The sequence below is a fragment of the Vidua chalybeata genome, chromosome 2, assembly GCF_026979565.1.
Source record: "Vidua chalybeata isolate OUT-0048 chromosome 2, bVidCha1 merged haplotype, whole genome shotgun sequence".
NCBI classification, from domain to species: Eukaryota; Metazoa; Chordata; class Aves; order Passeriformes; family Viduidae; genus Vidua; species Vidua chalybeata.
Genome location: NC_071531.1, coordinates 111,638,531 through 111,660,057, shown reverse-complemented (window position 1 = coordinate 111,660,057; position 21,527 = coordinate 111,638,531). Strand labels below are relative to the sequence as shown.

General features: G+C 53.4%; 1 protein-coding gene across 1 annotated transcript; it reads left to right on the top strand.

Moving 5' to 3' along the window:
- The first annotated feature begins 880 nt into the window (after positions 1 to 880).
- Positions 881 to 19,662, top strand: CD101 (CD101 molecule). The gene is made up of 10 exons (XM_053935099.1): positions 881 to 971; positions 1,082 to 1,228; positions 6,115 to 6,492; positions 7,313 to 7,729; positions 10,411 to 10,788; positions 11,551 to 11,934; positions 12,852 to 13,256; positions 16,252 to 16,653; positions 17,454 to 17,849; positions 19,346 to 19,662. Exons 2-10 carry the CDS (start codon positions 1,219 to 1,221, stop codon positions 19,537 to 19,539), a joined length of 2,964 nt encoding a protein of 987 aa, XP_053791074.1. The 5' UTR covers positions 881 to 971; positions 1,082 to 1,218; the 3' UTR covers positions 19,540 to 19,662.
- The last annotated feature ends 1,865 nt before the right edge of the window (positions 19,663 to 21,527 follow it).

Below are 21,527 nucleotides of genomic sequence, written 5' to 3'. Positions count from 1 at the left end.
AAAAATCCATGCACTTCCCAATTCACACACTGACCCTGGAGAGGCATTTGCTTCCTAAAGTGCCTTGGAACCCTCTGCCTACCTCTAGGACTGGGAAACCTGGTTTTGTGCATATTCCACTTGGGTTTGTTAGGAGAGCACCTCCCTGCTGGCAGCCACTGGTGCAGTGGATTTTGGCAATTGGAGTTGTCATTTTCCCAGCCTAGATGTATTTAGCAATTGGTTGCAGCAATGGGTATTTAATTCTCTTGCTAGCATTTCCAGGCCAGCTATTTAATTTTATTTTTTTTCAAACCCTCTTGCTTCTGGAAATCCTGTAATCGAATCCAAGCTCTGTCAATCTAATTAGTTTTGAAGTGCAGAATCTCCATAACTTAGAGACCTAAATAAGCAGCTTAATATGAAAACCTAGTTTCTCTCCCAACACCTAACACCATCCTGTACTCCCCTCACCCCCAGAAATTCCTCCTGAACAACAGCCCACTGCGGCTGCTCTCCTATCCCTCTGTTAACCTCCCTCCTCTCTTCCCCGGCCTCTGCCCGGGCTGTGTCCATCGGGAGCTGAAACAACCAGGCTCATCCCTCTGCTGCTCTGCTTCAAAGAGCCTTTCATGATGCTGCTTGCGTAAAAGATGCTGATGCTGCTTCAAATGCCAGCACAGAGCGGGCCGGGGGCGGCGCGGAGCAGCTCCCGGTGCTGCGCAGAAGCCGGGCTGGGCAGGGGGGCTGCACTTGGAGACTTCACCGTGACGTGATCAGGCCCTGCGTGTGCTGCGGAGGGGGATCACCGGGATTTATGGAGGGCAGGCTGTACTCTGATTTGATTTGATTTTTTTTTTTTTTCCCCCAGTAGAAATGATGGTGCGAAAAAGAGCAAACACCAGTTCACTGAAAAAGAGTTGTGCGTTGTTCTCAGCTGTTTGCTACTCAGCGTGGCCAGAGTCCTTAGAAGCTGCAACTGTACAAGACAGGTGTTTCATGGCTTCTCAGCCACTTCTGCTCTTAGCTTTCGATTTCTCTTGTTTTGTTTGTGGTTTTAATTGTTTGTTTTCAGTTGCTGTACTGTATTGTGTTTTTTCAGTGCAAACTGACCCCAACAACCTTTCTGTGCTGCTGCGGGGTTTTGCTCATGAAGACCCTGACCTTGCCCTGCGTTGGAGCCATGTCCCATGAGGGCCATGCAAGATTTGACTAAAGGAAGCAAACCTTCCCACCACCATGAGAAAAGGTTATTTTCTTCTCTTGTGTTAGTCTTTCCCTTTTTTTTTTTTTTTTTTTTTTTTTTGTGGCTGTCTGGTTTTCCTGGGACTGACAGGCCCCACAGCACATCAGTGGGGAGATCTGTATCCACCGAGATCTCTCTTGGCTCCCACAGCCCAAGGTGAAAGCCACGTGGCAGCCAGGCGAGCTCCCAGCAAAGTGAGCCTGGCTCCAGCAGGAGCTGGAGGGAATCTGGGCATTTATGCTTCGTCAGGAGGTTTCTGGCCATGCGAGTGCGCCCGGGGGAGCGCGGCTGAGCCGCCAGCCTTGGGGAAGGCAGGCAGCAGGCCGGCTCGCTCTGTAATTGGGGGCAGTAACCAGCTGCCTTTGATGTCTGAGCCGGGCTGAGAAAACCTGATGGCAGACTTCAAAGTCTGTTGCTCCAGCTCCCCTGATTATCTGTAGGCTTCTGGCGCGTCCCCCAAGACTGCCAGATTATCCTGGCTAATGCTGTGCTCTTCCCCGTGCCCCCCCCACCCTGCCTGGCGCCAGCCTCTTGCTTTCAAGGCTGCAGCTTCCATCCCTCCCTGTCCTCCTGCCTCTCCACATCACTGTGGGCATACAGCAATGGCATTTCTGGGTGGGAGACAGAGCTCCTGACACCTGTGAGGCAGAGGCAGCATTTTTGGAGAGCTTGCCTATAGCCTGCACCCCTGGGCTGTATTCCCCCTCCCCATTTGGTCACAAGAACAAACTGGAATGTGGGGAGTTCTCTGCAGCTGCTCTTTGCAAGGCACAGAGGTGTTTACAGCCACACAGGCTGAAAACCCTTCCTGTGCAAAGCTGGGTTTGCCTCAAACATGGTTTGAGGTCTGATTTCCTTTGGATGGTGGCATTTCTTGTGACTTTTCAGTGGAAGCCAGCAATGAATGTGATGGCTGCAGGCGCAGGAAACCACAGCTTCCCTAACCCCAGGCACCCAAATGGGGTGAGGGAACTCATGGGAGCCATACAGACAGACTGGGATCTGGGTTACAGACTTTCCCCTGTGCTTGCCTAATCGCTTTTGGGTCTCAACAGACTCCTCTCCCTAAATTAAACACTGAATACTGGGTCACCTCCTTCATCCTCAACAGCTTCCTCCACAGCCTTTCTACTCTGATGTGGGGCTGACCCTGCCTTATTTCCATCTCTCCCCAGGCTCACTGCAGTGTGTAAGGTGAGTGTCAGCACTTGTCTAGCCAAGGGGTTTCCAAGTCACTGTGGATGTTGCTGATGGCTGCTCTGCTCTTTTAGGCAGAGCCACCACCTCGCTGCAATGGGCTTGGTAAAACTTTCCATGCTGCATTTTTGGTGGTGTTTTTCTGGAAAGCTTTGACCCAAAGTGGCTGAGCAACATTCAAAAAGGGCACCTTCAAAGGGATCCAGGGAGAGGCAGGAGGAAGGAGAAAAGGTATGGAGGCATGCAATTAAAGACGGCCATCACCAGTGTAAAAGACAAAGCCAGTGGTCTGGGCAACCCAATCCTCCAGCTTTATGCTCTGGAGAGGGAGGTAGCTGTACCCTGCTGAGGTGTACTGAGAGGTGGCCCTGCTGTGGTGCTGGCAGTAGCCAGGCTGTTCCAGGAGCCTAGAGACCAAGAGTGCTTTAATCCCTGTGGGCCTGTGCAGCACTTCAGTTCACCAGGTGGGGTCCTGGGCACATGCACCACCTGCCTCAGAGCAGGAGAGTCCTCTGCTCTGTGTGGGTACAGGCAGGGACCCTCTGTGCTATCCAAGAAGCATATTTCCCTGTCATTTCCTGTCTGGTGTCATGCCTGGGAAAATAGGGCAAGGGAATCTTTCTCCCCATGGTTTTGGACTCACTGATGCGGCTTCTAATGGCAATTCTGTCTCTGTAAAGAATTCTCTGATCCCCTTCCTTCACTCTGCCCTGCTGTATGTCTGGTTGTACTGATTTCCCAGGGAGGAAGAGTGTGAGTTTTAGACTGTGCAGTCCCAGGAAGAGGGAGCTGTTGGTTTTGTCCACAGAGCATCATTATTGCCAGGGAAAGGGTTGGGCCAGGCAATCCCATTCTCCCCAGTTTCTCTACTGCAAATGTAAACTGCGACTCATGCATCATTAGAGTTGCAAGCTTGGAGTTAAACTGTCCCCGAGTGTGTGTTTATCTGCACTCTGACTGTCAGAAGCTCACTGAGGTTGAACTCCAAGTTTCCTTTCCATTTACTCTGTCACTGCAGCAGAGATGTTTTGATGCTTTTCCCTCCTCCAAAGTGGTAAGTGGGTTGGCTTACTGTCAACAGGATGATTCCCCCAGGGCAGTGCTGGCAGTGGGTTGCTCTTGGAAAGCAAACCTCTCCATCCCTTTCCTTCTGAGATGGGAAGGTTTAATCCTGCAGCACGGAATGTAAACCTACCACACAGTTGTGGCTCTGTGCATGGCTGTGTCCTGCTGCCACAGGGCACAGACCCTCCTCAGGGTACAGGTGGGATCCTGCAGGGACCTCTGCCTGCTGCCGCAGCCTGTCCCCTGGTCTGGATTTGGTTTTCTGAGGAGCTGATGAGGAGCTGGCTGATGGAGGGTCGAGCCTTGCAGCAAGAGGCCTCTGCCTCCACCCCCCAGCCTGTCATATGAGTTGGTTTTATAAATGGGGAAAGGAGGGACCTCGTGTTTGTTTTGGGTTTTTACATGAATCTCATTCCCTCTGGAAGCCCCCTGGGATCTAGCAAGAGGAGCTGTTTTATGGTTGGTTTTTGCTTGTGAATCCCTAAGCTAATTAAGTCATTCAGTCAATCCCTCTGGCAGCAGCGGGAGCAGCATGGCTCAGGGATACAGGCTTTGTGCCACCTGGGGAAAAAAAGCCCAACAACCCCAAAACAAGGAAAACAGCCCCGCCCCAAAAATCCCCCAAACCAAAAAATAAACCCCACCAAACTAAAAACCCAAACAAATAATTTCAGCAGTGTCTCTGAGCCTAGCTCTAGTGTTTTGATTACATGCCTCAGGGACTGGGTTTTCCCTGCCCAGGATGTGCCCTGGATGACCCACCATATGCCAGAACAGCCCTGGCACCTGCCAGCAGGAGCAGCAGCGTGTCCCAGGCGATGCAGCCACAGAACTTATCTCTGGGAGTGTGCCAGAGATCCTGGGACTGTGCTGGAGCCTCCTGCCCTCAGCCCTCCAGTGCAGCTCCCCGTGGTCTCATTGCTCCTGCCAGAAGTGTTGGGCCAGGATCTCCTGCATCCATGGGATGGGCACACAGGACAGAGTTCCTGGCCAATTCCTGGCTCTGTGGTGATCCTTCAAGAGCCAACAAGCTGGCTGGACTGGCTGCTATGATTCTCCTGACCATGCAGTGGATGGGCTGGTGGGGGTGCTGTGGGAGGGATGCCCCACTGCACCCTGAGGCAGAGCTTGGTCAGCCGTCTTCAAGGAGCACTGTGCCACCCTAGCCTGTACCTAGGGCATCACGCTGCTGTCTGCAGCCATGGGAAATAAATAGCTGGAGCAACCTTCATCCCTAGAAATCTGCTTCCACCCCTCCCTGGAATCCAGCCCCTTGATCCCTCCTTGCTGTTAGCAGGGAGCAAGCTACTCCATGCAATAAAGGGGAAGGAGTGAGACAGAGGTTTAGCCCATGAGCTGCTGTTGGACAGCAAAGCCAGAGCCAGTAGGTGCCCACACGTGGACATCTGGCATGGACACAGTGGCAGAAGGGGCTTTGGGCATTGTCACACTTGCCCAGGTGGCCTGGGGACAGGGTGCAGGCTGTCACCTCCCAGAGGGTGTTACTTTGCTGATGCACCCCGCTCCGTAACTTCTCCCTGCCATTCTAAGCAGAGGAAACCACCACTGACAGACAGTTTCCTCCCAGCCACTTTCTAAATAGCGGCGTGGCTGTCGCCATCGCCCGTGAGAACCCATCACCGCCCCTCTGGGAGAGGATCCAAGCAGAGCAGATTCCCATGGGGCTGGCACAGTGCCTGGCAGCTGCCTTCCTCTTCCTCCTCCTCCTGGGTGAGTGCCCTGCCCAGTGGCCAGAGCTTTCTTGGAAGTGTTGTGGGGAAAGCAGGGCATGGGGGGCTCAGCCAGCGCTGTTCTGGCTCAGTTGCCGTGGGAAGAGGTGCATCAGCATGTGCTCCTTTTGCACTGTGTTTTCACTCCAAAATGAGAGCCCAAACCCTAAGAGGGTTTCAGTGAGGGGACACACACGTCCCCATTGAGTGGCTGATTGCAGTGTGGAGGGCGTTACTTCACTCCCTCTCCCACTGGGAGGGAATTTCTGAAGGTTTCCTAGGCAGCCCTGTCACCAGCTCTCTTCCCTGGCCACCACGGTTGTTTTTTGACTCAAGACCCATGTCCTGTGGGCATTCTGCTGAGCACCAGACAGAGCGAATGTCACCGCTGGGAGCTATGGAAGGGGGGAGGGTCCATGGGTGGCAATCCCCAGACCCTCTGCAAGCAGAAATGGAAGGAGCTCTTGATGCTTCCTGGTGTCCTCTGCCTTCAGAGGAGTTCTTGCTGACCCCCCTCTCCTGTGCTTTCCTCTGTTTCTGCCTATGGAGCATCTCTGCAGCAGCCAGCCTGCCGCTGGCCTCCACTGTCCCGTGTGCCTCAGCTTCTGCGTTGCATCTCCTCCTCTGGCAGTGATCAGCTCTGCACCCCAGCTCCCTGTCCCCCACACTTTGTGCAGGACTTGAGAGCTTGGCCCTCTCCATTTTAACACACCACAAGCTTCCTCCAGTGATCTCAGCCTGGTTGCTGCTTCCTCTGCAATGCTGCCTGAGAGAGGCTCTCCAGGCAAGAACGGGCTCGGCAGCCCTCTGGCCACGATGCTCTGGTCTCTGTCGTGTGATCCCCAGTGTGGCAGAAGACAAGAAAGTTGTCACAGGGCTTGTTCTTGTAACTGACAGGTCTGACCGCCAGCCAGAGGGTGGTGACCGTCCAGAAGGGACCCCTCTACCGCGTGAGGGGGTCCCACGTCACCCTGTGGTGCAAGGTGAGCGGCCACCAGGGCCCGGCGGAGCAGAACTTCCAGTGGTCCATCTACCTGCCCTCGGCCCCCGAGCGGGAGGTGCAGATCGTCAGCACCGTGGACCCCTCGTTCCCCTACGCCATCTACACCCAGCGCGTGCGCAGCCGCGGCATCTTCGTGGAGCGGCTGCAGGGGGACGCCGTGCTGCTGCACATCACCGAGCTGCAGGACCGCGACGCCGGCCAGTACGAGTGCCACACGCCCAACACCGACGAGAGGTACTTCGGCAGCTACAGCGCCAAGACCAACCTCACGGGTGGGTCCTGAATGAGAGCCCTGCTCCCTGGGGGGCAGGTCTCCACAGGGACATCTCATCTGTCAGAGGTACAGCTGGGGAAAGGGATGATGAGTGGGGCTGAGGTAGGCATGCCCACATTGCATGTTCCCTGGTTATTGCCTCCCAGCCAGAGCAAAGGGAGGGAAAAGAAGCCTCTGCTCTCCCATAGCCTGACTTCAGCTCCTGGCGCAGACACGGCGCGTTGCAGCTGAGCACTTGGGGAGGAAGGAGTTTCCATGCTCTGTGCAGTAACTGTTGTTGTCTGATCAGGTCAGGGTGTGGGAATTGACCCAAGTGGGATACCCACAGATGGAGGGAGGTAGCAGCTCTTGCAGACCACTGGGGAGGGAAGGCAATGGGGTGGAGATACAGAGGGAAAGGCCCAACTGTGAGCCCACTGAATCTACATGGTGATGTGCCACTTCCACTTGGTGTTCAGCCCTGTTTCCTCCTTCATCTTGGTGTTGCACCAGTCTACATTTGGGATAGCGAGGGGATGGATTCTACTCTCCTTGGGGTTGCCTGATTAATACTGACTGTAGTTTGAAGAGGGCACTGTAAAGAGATTCACTGTCTTTCTTGTTTGCTGAGATTTTAGTCACTTCACACCTCAACACAAGGTGATGGAAGCCTTGTCAGTCAGCTACAGATTTTTCTCCTATGCTGTGAGATCCCTTAGGCTCTGGTTGCAGTTTCTTGGGAGTTGTCCTATGCAGGGACATGAGCTGGACTCAGTGATTCTTGTGGGTCCCTTTCAGCTCAGGATATTCTATGATTCTGTGTTTCTCCCCATGCTCAGTGATTCCAGACACACTCTCGGCTTCCATGGCACCCCAGGCCCTCAGTCGCGTGGAAGGGGATGCGGTGGAGCTGACCTGTGAGGTGTCCAAGTCCACTGCCCAGCACACCCATCTCTCAGTTGGCTGGTACCTTCTTCAGGGAGCAGGAGAGCACCGTGCCAAGGAGATCCTCACCCTCTCCAAGGACTTCATCCTGAAGCCAGGGCCCTCTTATGAGCAGAGGTTTCTGGAGGGGGATGTGCAGCTGAACAAGGTTGGGAACACCACGTACAAGCTCATCATCAGGGGAGTGAAGCCATCTGACCAGGGACAGCTGTACTGTGAGGCAGCCGAGTGGATTGAGGATCCTGACAAGACATGGAAGGACATCTCCTGCAACCAGACAGAGAGGACTCAGCTGGCAGTTTTGAGCCAGGGTAAGGCCTTTGCAAACTCACGTGTTGGCTCCAACTCCCCTGTGCATTCCAGGCTCTACAGCAGCAGATTTCAGTGCCCCTTCACCTGCCTCTGCCGAAGCCCAGGGACACACTGGTGGGTCTGACTGGACACTGAGGGGATGGGCTGGGCTGAGCTCAGGCTCATGGCAGCCCCTGGTTGAGGAGCTGTTGGTGCTTTGGCTGCTCATGCAGCCGAATCCCCGATGGCAGCAGCAAGCCCACAGCCTCAGAGACCCGTGCGAGGTGTTAGCAGAGGGCGCAGCGTGTGCCCACAGCAGCCTGGATCCTTGGCAGTGCTAAACTCCAGAGTGGAAAACAGGGTTGTTACACTGCCTCGAGGCTCTTGTGGCCTTCAAAAATCAGCTGCTCCTCACTGTGCCTCAGCACAGGCACGGAGGGACACAGGGATAGCTTGTGTGTGTGCTGCACGGCTCTTGTTGGGGGTGGCTTGTCTGTCCCTGCTGCCACAGCCCACTGTTTCCAGAGCAACTGGTGCTGCTGTTTATTGGGCCTTTCCTCTGAGCATCCCTCCTGCCACAAGCCTTTGCTGGCTGTGGTCTCTCCCCCTGCTCTTCCCCCAGATGCGTGTGAGTAGCTGTGCCCAGGAGAAGGGAGAATCTCTCTCTCTCACCAGTAAGCCTTAGCTCAAAGCAGCCAAGACAAGGTGGTGGCTAGTTGGTGTCCTTTAACATAGTGTGCAGTAAAATTGGAGCAAGTTTCCCACTGAAATCCTGCCTGTGGAGGTGGTGTACCCTTCCCCACACCTCAAGGCGAATGGAGGAGGCCACAGAGCAGAGCTGGGGCAGTGAGGGGAACTGATGTCTCATGGGAGGATGGTGAGTCAGAGCAGGAAACCAAAGAAACAGATGGGTGAGAACTAAGCACTCCGTACGTGGCTCGGGGGAGCAAGGTACCAGGAGGAGGGGGAGGGAATGTGGTCTCTTGTCACTTTATTTCCTGAAACCTGTCTGACTGGCAAAGCTTTATTCCCCTCCTTGTGCACTGTTTGTAGCAAAGGCTTTCCAAGCCTGCTGCTGCTTGGGGAGCAATGGCACTCAGTGCACTTCTGTGCATCCTTTTGTTGAAGAGGGCTTGTCATGACTGGAAGTGCGTGGATTCAGGCATCAGTGCTGTGGATTGTTTAGAAACCTTGTCAGAGTTTGGTATTTGTCCTGTGGTAACTGTTAAAGGTGGAAGGGAGGTGATGGTGGTGAGAGGACTTTATGGTGGCAGTGTTGGTGCTCCTGGTATTGCCATGGTGGGACAGCAGCGGGTGTGCAAGCCCTCCATTAAATTTGCAGGGCTGGTTTCTTCCTCGGCACCCAGTGGGGGAACCCGGGGCTGAGCACCCCGAGAGCCATCAGCCAGTCTGACCATGCTCCAGTGGTTTCTATAAACTCTGCAGCAAATATTTAGGAATGCCAAACATATCTGCAGCAGCTGGGATTCACAAACTGTTTATGAACCAGTGTTTAAATTCACAGGGTACTGTGCTTTTGATAAATTATTTGAGCCCTTCCAGTTGTGGTCTGGGAGCTGCTCTGTTTTACTTCCAAACTACAGCACATAACCTTTCCCTTGTTCTGAGACCCAGGGGGCACCACAGTGACCCAGGGACACAGTGGTGTGAGCCAGGGAATGAGGGCTCAGTCTTTCCTCCAGGTTTTTGGCCAAGCCAGTGCTTTGTGGGGTCATGGCACAGGGTTTTGGGGTACTCAGTGGGTCTCCTGCTTGCAGCCACTGTCCAGCCAGGCAGATGCCAGGAACCAGGGGCATTGAATGCCCAGTGAGGAAGGTGAATGGTATCATAGGACCCAGAGGTGGGGTCCCTACCTCAGACACAGCTGACTGACTGCCCAAGAGGGTCTGCAAAGGGGAAGATGACTTTAGGTTCCCCCTGTCACTGCCTTCTTTGCTCAGCACCTCCTGCTAATTGGTGTGGAGGGCAGGATCTACCTTCTCTTTCTTCCTTCCTACCTCCCCATGATGTGACAAGTCTTGACATTTCTGCTTTCTGTAGGAACTTAACCCAAATCCTCTCCAGCTTGGAGAGCATCTCTTGACCACAACCCACAGTAGCCACTGGGGATTTCAGCATGCAGGAACAGCCACAGTAGATTCAGACAAGCCACTTGATTGCCAGCCCTTTGTGCACCTTTTTCTACCACAAACAGCAGAGTTAGAACCACAACTGTGATAAAACTCCTTTGTGCCCCTTTTTGGTTTACAGGATAAGTGTTCCATGAGGTAAAACAGCTCCAGGAGGTGAGACGGAGCAGCACCTGCAAAAGCTGATGCCTCTGTGTTAGGGCAGCCCTGAGTTTGGATGCCTGAGCTGAGCAGGGGGAGGCTGTGGCCAAAGGCTGTCCCAGTGAATGCTCTGCTTTTTTGGGTTTGTGTGCTGTAAAGGGGGGAGCTCAGCTCCCCAGGGCTCTGGCACTTCCTCCACCTAAAAACTGCTGTTTAGTGCCCAGAGCTGGCAACCCTCTCCCCAGGGTCAAAATTTTCCATCATGACCACTTTTCTTACGAAAAAAAAAAAAGAAGTTTTAACAGAGAATTCCCTCCTGTTGCCCTCTGCAAGGCCACTGGTGCTGCCAGGCAGGAGGGGCAGCATGGGCAGAGCCACCCACCACCCTCCTTGTTTTTGGTTGCCCACAGGCAGGGACCTCTCCGTGGACATCGCTGCTGCTGAACCCTCCCTTTCCGAAGGAGACACCTTGCAGCTCCGTTGTGTGGTGGGAGCCCCTAAGAGCAGCAACTTTAAAGTGATCTGGCTCCTCAATGACAAGGAAGTGGCCAGGGTTGACCCCCATGGGGTATTGATTTGGGAGGAAGAATACGAGGAGAGAGCCAAGCTGGGGCAGCTCCGAGCATTCAAGCCAAGCAACACGGTTTATGTCCTCAGCATCTCGGAGGTGGGGCTGAAGGACAAGGGTACATACCAGTGCTCTGTGTCAGAAATGAAGACTCCTGGGGACTTGCACAGCATCCAGACCGTTCTGTCATCGGGCATACAAGTCGACGTGACGCCAGTAGGTTAGTAAATCCTAATAGCTGCTCTTCTGGGTGAAGTCTGCAGGATCCTTGACTGGGGCACGCTTTAGGTCTGGCCTCTTCTTGACAAGGGCAGCAAGAGTGCAAGTATGCCATAGTTTTTGATAGATAATGGGAAAAGCATTTGCTTTAGCATGACAGACACAGTAGCTGTCAACAAAGCGTAAACCTTTAGTCCAGTCTCTTCGCAGTAAGTTTTGGGGCAAAGAGGTAGAATTCTGAGGAGTCTGGGTCCTTCTGTGTGTTTGGTACTGAAAACTGTGAGCAACATTTGCTGCTATTCCTGAAAATCACAGGAAAACCCAGCAGAACAGGTACGTCTGGGGAGGGGGATCATTGCCATTTCCATCAGTGTACTCTCACTGCTTTGGATGGATGATTTGTGAGAAACCACTCTAAGAAAAGTGTGTAGGAGGCTCTTGGTTTCCTTGTCATAGCTAGATAATGGTTATTCTGATGTAGCAGGAGCTGCCTGCTGGGATTCTGTTTTTAAACTAATTCTTTATCTGTCCATGTCCCAAGAAAGACATAAAACAGAAAAAAAAACCAACCCAAAACAAAGCAAAATACTGCAACCACAAAGCCTTCTCCAAATAGGAAAGTCTGGTTGAAAATTCCAGGCAATTCCCCAACTCCTTTCCTTTTCCAACATCAACATTTATCGAGTCTTTCCCTTTAATGCTACAGCATCTCTGGCTTTTCCTAAGGAGCCCAGCATCCCAAGGTGGTAACTGTCCTTTGCAGAGAGCCGCGTGCGCCTGTCTGTGTCCACCAGCACTCCACGGGTGACGGCGGGAGACCCCCTGGTCCTGCACTGTGAGGTGCAGGGCGCCACCGGCCCCGTGTCCCTGCGCTGGTGGCACCTGCCACTGCAGCACCCGGGGCATGGCGTGCTGGTGGCCACCATGGAGCAGGACGGCACCCTGAGCCTGGGCAGCGCCTACCAGGACGGGAGGGCTCGGGGGAGCCTTCGGCTGCAGAAGGAGAGCTCCGGCACGTTCACCCTGGTGGTCCCCAGCACGCTGGACGAGGGTGACGGCGGGCAGTACAGGTGTGAAGCAACGCACTGGGCCCGAGGCCGGAACTGGACAGGGAAGGGGGAGGCAGCAGTGACGGTCAGCTCCATGGGTGAGTGCAGCCATCCCTGTTTCTGGGCTGGAGGCAGTGCTGGAGAAGCGGGTGGACACGTCAGTGGGACACAGGCCTGCTGTGCTCTGAGCTCTGCTGCTGCTGCAGGGTGACCTAGGCCCTGCAGCGCTTCAGTTTCCCCCACTTCTACCAGGATGCCAGAGTCCTCCATGGTGTGTTTTGGGAGAGAGCAGTGGGAGACAATGGCTAAAACACTTGGAGACCTGAAGGGCAGTATCTTGCTCAGCAGGCCTGTCTCCTTAAGCTGGAATACAAAATATCTGTTCCAGTAGCATAATTACTTGCAGTAATTAAGTTCCACAAAGCTACTTGCTGAATTTTCTGGTGGTATTTATCAGAGATACACCCCTGGTGCTGGCCTGATTGCTTCTCCTGCCCTCTTCTCTGAGTGCAGAGCTGCTAATCTCTCACATCCTTCCTTCTTGGGTGCCTTTATGGAGAGGCAGCTTTTGGCTGTGATTTAGGGCGATTTTCCTTTCTTGTTGCTGGGCTGGGTGGCCTGAGAGCACCAGTGAGGCCAGAGGAATTGTTAAGCTTTTGTGGAGGGTGGAGGGAAGCAGCAAACAGGATAGCAGCATCAGCACAGGATCCCTGGCTCCTCTGGTGTGGGTCTGGGGACCCTGGAAAAGAAGGCACTCAGAGTTTCCTGGGAAATTGAGGGTGGGAAAGTGGCAGGTAGGAGAGGGCCAGGGGCTGCGTGGGGTTGGCAGAGCACAGTGCAACTAAGTGGAGAGTGGTACTGGCAGAGGAGCAGCAGCACTGCTGGTGCCATGGCCCTGCGGTGCCTGGGGCTGCATGGGCAGGGTGGTGGTGGGGTGGCACAGGGCACGACTTGTGTCCCCACGCCAAGGGCAGGACTCGTGTCCCTGTGCCAAGGGCTCTCTCCTCCCGAGCAGGTCTCGGTCTGCACGCCACGCTGAGAAGCCGAATTGCCACCGTCAGTTACGGGCAGAGTTTTGAACTCTTCTGCCGAGTGGACGCCAGCTACGCCCTGGAGGAGGTGCCGCTGTCTGTGCGGTGGCTTTTCCAGCCCAGCCCACCCACGGGTCCCTCACACGAGCTGGTCCAGGTCTTTCCCAATGGCACTGTGCTCTGGGGGACAGCACAGCCACACTCCCAGGGGAAAGCCCAGCTGGCGAAGACTGACACCACCTTCAGGCTGCACATCCACAGTGCCTTGCCTGCCAATGAGGGGACATACAAGTGTGAGGTGGAGGTCTGGAGGAGGAACATCCTGCCCCTGGGGCAGCCAGCAGCCAGCACCAGCTCCAATGCCGTGGCAATAAAAGTGGTGCTGCCAGGTAAGCAGAGCCTTCAGCAGAGGTCTCTCCTGCAACTTTCAATCCAGCAAATGTGACCGGGGCAACCAGGGCCACTGATGTCCGGGGTGTCCCCAGCAGGGTCACCTCCTAGGGCTGCAGGAGATGGTGCTGCCTGTTTTGGTGCTTCCTCAGCACCTGACAAAATCTTGGAGGCAAATTTGGTGTTGGCAAGCGGCAGTATCTATTTGTTGGCAGATTACACCAAGCATATAGGGATCAGCCTTGCCACTAGGATTTTAAGCCTGGTTTCTGGAAAGAAGCACTGCCCCCCCCCCCAAGAAGCCCAGCTGAATGTTTGGGGTGCGAGGTACCCCCCCATGGTGTGGGCTTCTGGGAGGCAGTGGAGACAGAGCAGCACCTGAAGCTGATGCTGGGATCTGTCTGTGTTCCCTGACTGGAATATTGAAGGTATGCTGAGAGAGCCCCAGGCCTCTCTGCCGGGCTGGCAGCCAGCCCTGAGCCCCAGGGCCTCCGTGGGGAGGTATCTCCTGCCGGGCACAGCTGGGCTGTGCAGCGGGGCCCTGCCCAGGCTTCCCTTTTATGGGCAGCCCTGCAGGCAGGGTCTGCGCTGCCATCCCTCCTGCCAGCATCCCGCTGGGAGCTGCGTCCTCTTATGGAAGAGAGATGTCTCAAGCAGACACCAGCCCCCCAGTGCACCCTGCCATGTGCCTGCTTCCAGCAGCACCCCGGTGTCAGCGTGCCTTGCTCCCAGCTGGGGCTGCTGTGGGAACTGCAGGGTTTGTCCTGGCCAAAGCCCCTGAGCCTCTGCAGGCAGGCGTGAGAATATGGGCTGGTTTGGTTTTTCTGTCCTCGTGCCTGTTCTACCAGCAAAGGAGAGTTCTTGGACTTTTTTTTTCTTGCAGTAAGTGCTCCTTTCCTCTAAAATCCTTGGATTTTCAGAATCACAACCCAGCGAACTGAAAGTATGCATTTTTCATGTATTTTAACTGATGGGTTTGCTGTGGTGTAAGCTAATAATATTTCCTACCCTGTCTGGGCTCTTTCCTCTGGTGCTCTCTCCTGCTCCACTGTTACTGCTCCCTGTGGGGCTGACTGCTGGGATGCTCTGTTGAACACTGGAGCTACAACCAGCTGGGGCAGGGTGGCAGGGAGGCGAAGGGGTGACAATAATCAGCATCTTTGAGTGCACATCTCTAGTGGAAACAGCATTAAGACGAGCAGGTGTAATTGCAGAGCATCTATACAGAGGAGAGATGGTAGCAGCATGAGGCTCCAACATTTGGCTCCAAATGTGTTGCAGCTGCCGCTGGAGACTGCAACACCATAAAGATGGTGGGAACTGGGAGAGGGTGATGCACAGTGGGAGGTTCCTGCTGGCTCTTGTACCACCTCTCTTGGAGAGGCAGCAGGAGCCAGTGGAGGATATTTGGGAAGGCAGGGAAGTCTGGGGAGGAAGCTGGCTCAGGCAGCAACAGGGTTGAGGGGAAGCTGCAGAAAATGAAGTTGCAAATCATGAAAATCACCAGCCTGCTTCTCCTCATATAAAACCTTATAGCTGGTGCCTGCAGAGATACTGGAAATCTTGACTTTTTGCTTCAGTACTTTGTTTACTAGATGTCAATTGGAACTTTAGGAGCTTACATGTTGCTGTGGTCTATGGACCATCTTCAGATGGGAGGGACATCCATGAAAGATTATTTTGCTTTGACCAGTCTCAAGACAGACAGTGAAGGCCTCTGAAGTGGATTGCTCGAGTGTTGAGAATAAATGCTTGAAGGAAAGGGAAATGTGCAAGCTTTTTGCTGCAGTGTCCCCCTTCCCCCTCAGCCCCTGTGGGAGAAGCCACAGCTCCCTCCTGTCCCAAAGCCCTCTCCACAACCTGCTGCCATCACATCCCTTCGGAGAGGACTGGAAAGGAGAGTGCCCTGCTGAGCCTGTGGCCAAGGGCAGGGGTCTGAGACATTCTGAGGGACCATCTCAGTGTGTCCTCTGCTGCTTGTCCCCAAACCAGCACCCAGGGGCTGAGCCTTAAGGGAGCTCAGTTGTCCCCAGCCCCTGTGGCAGAGGGTGTTCTGCTGCTCAGCTCATATGCAAGGAAAGTGCTAAGAATGGAAACTCAGCCTACAGCCCCTTAAAGGCCTGATGGTGTCTCCAGCTGAGTAATTTCTCCCTTCCCAAGAGTGCATACCTGTGTGTATTCCTTCCCCTGACTGCTGAGCATGGAGGGGAGGGTGGAGGGGAAATGCAGGTGGCTGGAGGACCTTTAAAGATACAGATTTGCAGCCTTTTCACTGCTGGAGAGGTTCCAGCAGCAGGTGATGCGCTGTGGGAAGATGTTCCCTCAAAGCAGGAACAGCACAGACACATCAGGATCAGAATTTCCCTCTGCCGAGGGCAGAGCTGCAGGCAGCACCATCCCTCTGCTCTCCTCAACTGCACAGCATTGAACAATCACTGGGTGTGATCACAGAGGGTCTGCAGGTCTCTGTCGTGTGGTTTTGGATTAAGAACCACAGCAAACACCTGAGATGGCAACTGTTAGTGAAACCCACAGAGGCTCTGTAGTCTCTCTGCGATAAAAGACACTTGTTCACAGTCTGCAAAGCCGTGGGCTGGTTTTGTCACGTATGTGTGAGCCTGCTGATGGGAGCAGTGATAGACAGAAACATTTGCTTCAGACAGAGGCTTTGCCTCTAAGCTCCAGCACAATGGCTGCCTCCATCCCCCCATTCCTGCTCCGTGGTCTCCAAGGCACCTCCTCTGCTACTCTCCTGCCCATGACACCCAGCTGTGATTACCTGCTATTGTTTGAACAAGGGTGGGTGGATTTGCTCTTTCCCTCCTTCCTCCACCCTCTGCTCCAGCATCCCCTAATGAGCCTTTGTCCTCTGTGCACCTTTTTCCTTACTCCTCTTCCAGTGTGTTTCTCTCAGGACAGCTTTATTCCTCTCCTTGTCAGTATCCCTGTACTGGCAGCTGCATCTGGCATGATTGTTTTGTTTCTCCATTTTAGAAAGCAAGCTTCAGGTTGCTACGACAGACAGCTCCGTGGAAATTGCCAGCGGTAACGCAGCCATTGAGTGCAGGATTGTGTTTGCCCAGAATTATTCACAGTTTGCTGTTTCCTGGTACCTCCTGCCTCCTCTGGCAGATGCAACACCCCTGCAAATCGTCAGGGCCAACTACAGCGGCATACTGGAATACGGGTCTGAATTCAGCTCTCCTGCACAAAAGTCCCGGTTCCTGAGCCACAGGGTGTCCAGCAACATCTTCCAGCTGCAGATTCTGTCTGCAAACCCTGGGGACCGGGGCAGGTACTACTGTGTGGTAGAGGAATGGCTCTGGCTGGTGGATGGCTGGTACAAGCTCGGAGAGGGAACATCGGGAAGGACCACGCTGAAGTTCAAACTCTCAGGTGAGCAGGTGTTATCCCTTGTATAGGTGCTGCTGGAGAAGGTTGGATCAACTTATGACTTATGCCAGGCCTCTCCTAAGCTGGCAGGGCTTAGGAAAAGCAGCACTCCTGTATTGGATCAGAGGCTTAGGGATGCAGGAGTTGTCAGTGCCTCTCAAAGAGAAATAGGGAATTAGGAAGATTTACCACATCCTCCCAAACCAACTGAGCTGCTATTTTTGCTGCTGGCAGATGTAGTCGAATGCTTCATAACAAAGTGAATTTGGCCTTTTTCTTTTCCCTCCAACACCTGGTGCACTTGGGTGGTTGTGCAATACTGTGAATAGAGAAGTTACCCTTACCTCGTGCTCGTGAGCATCCTGAAGGAAAACACTTGGTTTTCCTTACCCTGCAGCACATTGCTGCTAAGGAACAAGACTGGGGGTTCATCTTCTCTCACCTTAATCACTGCACCTCTGGGGCGCATAATGGGTCTCCCTGGCTCAGTTCTTCCCTCTCTCAGCCTCATTCCAGCCATAAATAAAGTGCATCAGAGATAGCTTTTGGTCCCAAAGATGCCTTTATCACTTATTTGGAGGGGGTAGGAAGTATTACTGTGCAGGGGAGCGGAGATGATGGGCAAGGTGGGGACACGACACCCCAAGGAGAATGAGTCCACAGGAGCAAGGGACCTGTGGGAGGCCATTCCAATCCCTCACACTTCGCTCCAGAAGGTTCCTGTCAGCCTGTGGGTGCAGACAGAAGCGTTTTCGCAGCTGTACAACACCGCAGCATCTCTTTCTGCTTGCACTCTCCCCCAGAGCGCGAGCTGCAGATGGACAAAAGCAACCACAGCATCTCCGCGAGGGAGGGCGAGGAGGCGACGCTGCCCTGCCGGCTGCAGGGGGCCCTCCTGCCCGGCTCACACCTCTCGGCCACCTGGTTCCAGGTGACGAGCAGTGGCCGTGACAGTGCCCTGCTGGCCCTGCAGCACGATGGCACCGTGGAGTACCCCGAGGAGCGCCTGGCAGCGAGGCTGTACCTCCGCCGCCCCTCCGCTGGCGACTTCAGCCTGACGCTGAGCAGCGTGGAGAGGGGAGATGCCGGGGCATATTACTGCCAGCTGCAGGAATGGCAGCAGCAGGGCGAGGGGAAGGACTGGGCTGTGCAAGCCTTGGCATGCTCGGGGTACACCCAGCTCACCACCATCCCTCCAGGTAACGCTGCTGGGCGCCAGGGGCTGGTCACCCTGCATGGCTCGTCTCCCCATAGCCATGCCGGGGCCAGAACCTACATGTTTTGGGGGGGAAATTCTTGGTGTGACTTCTCTGGCAAGTCTGTCTGGACTGAGGTCTCTAAAAACAGCCTCTGTTTGCTTTGGGGTGAGTGGGGGTGCATGCTGGGTGCAAAGGCAGGACTGGATTCTGCAAGCAGAAGTTTAAGTAAATAAAGCAAAGGTTTCAGTCAGGTGCACACAGCGTTTTTAGGAAGGTAATAGGCAGGAGTTGTTGCTGCTTTGGGAAAAGAGGAGGCTCAGATGACCCATGTGGAGGAAAAAATATAAACTGTGAAATCAATCATGATGCACCCAGCTGAGAGGATCTTGCACTTGTACTCACCTTCAGCTCTGGAGCTGCCATGCCTGAAGCCAGCCTGGGTGCTTACACGAGTTATGGCTTCTGCAGCAATTCCCAGAGCTGACCAGCACGGAAAGAGTGACCCTGCAGAGCCCTCCCCTGTGCCTGCTGCTCCCACAGCCAGGCACGGGGCCTGCTCTCATGATTTTGCACCTACAGCAGAGCTAATCTGGATTTAATTGCACAGAGAGGGACTGACAGCACTTCATCCCCCCTGCTGTTGTGTTACTGCTGTTATCCATCACAGCTCTCTAGCACGCAAGATTTCTCCTTCATCAGCTCCCTCTATCTCTTGTTACACGTTACTGGTGGAGTAACCATTGCTAAAATTGATTAGTAACTGGTAGTAAATTCTCCTCCGATTTTTGAATAAGTGTTTTGCCAAGTGGTTTGCATGGTTTTCACAAAAGGCAAAAGACTAGCTGGGTGGTTTTTCTTCCTCCCTCTCTTTTTAAATTTTTTTTTTTTTTTTTTGGAGGGGTGGCCATGTGTGTGCATGTGTGTTCCTCCAGTGATGCAGGTATCTTTGAAGTACCCAGCAGCCTCCACCTCAGCTGGGGAGCTGCTCTGCAGGAGCTGCCAGGGATGAGGATGGTGCTCACAGCTGCCTGCAGCTCAGTCGGGATGAAATACGATAGCAGACCAGCAGTAACAAGGAGGGGCAGGTGTTTGGGGGGACAGGGACCTCTTGATCTGGTTTCCTCAGCTTTCCTCTTATCCCATCTTGCTCAGTGGTGCAGCCTCTGACAGACTTCTACCTCATCCCACTGTCACTGGTGTCAGGCAGGATATGTTGCTTTTCCTTACTGAGCCCAGTCTGGAATGGGTTTGCAGAAGAACTGGGGTGTTTCTGTTGAGATGTTTCAGGTGAACAAGCCAGGGCCTTATCTGACCTCCCCAGACAAGAAATTGAGGCAAATTACTTGGTTTCTCTCCCTCTTCTCAGGTAGCCCGTATGAATTCTTAGAAATTGGTAGCTGTTGAAGATGGAGGGAAAAGTGTTAAGAAAATAGCACTTAGGAGTGAGAAACTCAAACTAGCTAGAGGCCTCACTTTTTCTTTCTTTTTTCCTTCAGAGTCAACTGTTTTGTCTAGGATCTGCTCATCCCCACCACTGCTGAACTTCATCTTATACTTACCACTGGTTTTGATCCTTCTCCTGGCCCTTGCTCTCTTCTGCTGGTACTGCAAATTCAGGAAAAACAAGAAGGGCAACATCACAGGGTGGATGATGGAACTGGAAGGGAGTGAAGAGGCCAAGAAAACTTAGCTGGTCTGTAGAGGCAGATGTAACTTGGAGGAGCAGAGCTGGACAGCTGAGGAGGACTGAATACTTGCAGAGGGGCTTTTTATTGTTTTGTAGTAGCTCTTGCAATAAATCCTTGAAACTGTGTGTTTGCTTTTGATGGAATGAAGCAGCTTTGGAATTACTAAGCAAATAGGGTTTTCATAACAAGTGTTTCTGTATTTTAGGTTAGCTACTCACCCATTTCCTGCTCTGTTTTTTTTTGTGGTACGTTGGGATGTCCTTGCAGTATGCACCTCCCACTGTGGATAGAAGTGATGTTATTCCTCTGCAGGAATAAGGGAAAAACCAGCTCTTTCTGCACTGTAACACAAAAGTACCACATTTCTACTAATTTTAGGTGTCTTGACAAAATCTATGTGGCATCCAGGCTAAAAACCAGTGGTAGAAGTGGAAGTAGAATATTGGTGTCCCATTTAAGTCATCCTTTGCCCACTCTTTGCTGGTGAAGCTCTTGGGCACTGCTGTTTTCACAGTCTGAGAGTGCCTTTGGCCAAAGAGCATCACCTCTCCAAAATTAAATGGGTCTTCAAAACCTATCACAGAACCTGAGGACTGAGCAGGGCTGGCTGGGCCTGAAGAAAGTCCAGAGCAGAGGAATCGCAGCCATCCGCAAAAAACCAAATCCTGTTGACCCAGTAAAGGACTGTCAAGGAGTTTTGGATCCCAGAAGGAAGATGTGGACACCAAACCATCTCAGAGATGAGCCTACAAAGTTTCCAGCACCTTCCTTTGCTTCTGCTGTAGGAGAAGACAGCATCCAGCCCCTGGTTCCTGGGCTGTCTGTGGGTCAGGAAGCTGCACAGCTGGAACCTGCTATTAGACACATCCAGGTTGTTCCATGTAATAAAAAAGTCATGTGTGTGCTTGTGGGGCAGCTCCTCTATACTCTGGAATCCAGCTCAGGCTCACCTTTTCAAGGCTGAGGAGCTCTGCTACCTGAAGAGTGTCTGGCTGATGCATAGAAGAAAGCAGATTTCTATCCAGTCCTGATAAGCCAAGGGATATTCCACCCCTAATTGTGCAAAATGGGATGTGGTCCCAGGGAGTTGTAAGGTCGGGTATCAGGGCAACACTCTAAGTGCTGTCCTCAGACCAAAGTAGCTTTATAGAAACCACAGCAGACACTTACAAACCTGCTTCCTGTGACCACAGAGAGATTTGGAGACACCACAGCCCCTCTAGATGATCTGTTCTTTCACTTTCTTTGCAATTAGGAAAGCTGCCTGACTTCATCCTGGAGAACTTACAGGTGCTTCAGTCCCTTGAAAATTCAGGTTTTGCACACATCTGCTCCTGTTTCCCTGTTCAGCCACCTCTGTCTGTGCTGGCTGGTTCCAGCTTGCTCAGTCTTTCCCTGCAGGATGTTTTTTGGACCCCGTGCAGCTTTTCCCTTTGCTGCCCTGACCCCAGCTGCCTCTCCCACAGCGTGAGTGCTCAGAGCTGCATGTGGAGCTCTCTGCAGAGGTTCCCCCCCTGCCTTGTGGGTTATGTCCCGTTTACACATCCCAGTAGGAAGTTTGATTTTCTCTTTGCGTGTGACGGCGCGGCGCTGGTTGTGCTTGGCTCGTGATCGTCAGGCTCCTCTCCTGCAGATTTGCTGTCTAGCAAGTTGTGTCTCCACTGTGTGTTCAGGCTGTTGACTTCTCCTGTCTAACTGAAGCCCCGTTTTCATGGGGGTGTTGAACAGCTTTCGGCACCAGTTTGTGGAAGATCCTGCTGTCTGTCTTGATAAAGCTTTAACTCATGGGCCGGTTTCCATCTGTTTGACAGAGAAGCAGATGCTCCTGGGATATTAAACTCCTACAGGTTTTATGGAAAGTGGTAGGTGGATGAAGGAGAGGAGGCAGGCCACCGAGGGAAGGCTGCAGTGTCAGCTGGCCACCTGGTGCCTGGCTTGTGTTCAGGGGATATGGAAAGGAGATGTAGGTGTGCTAGGGCATGGGAAAGGA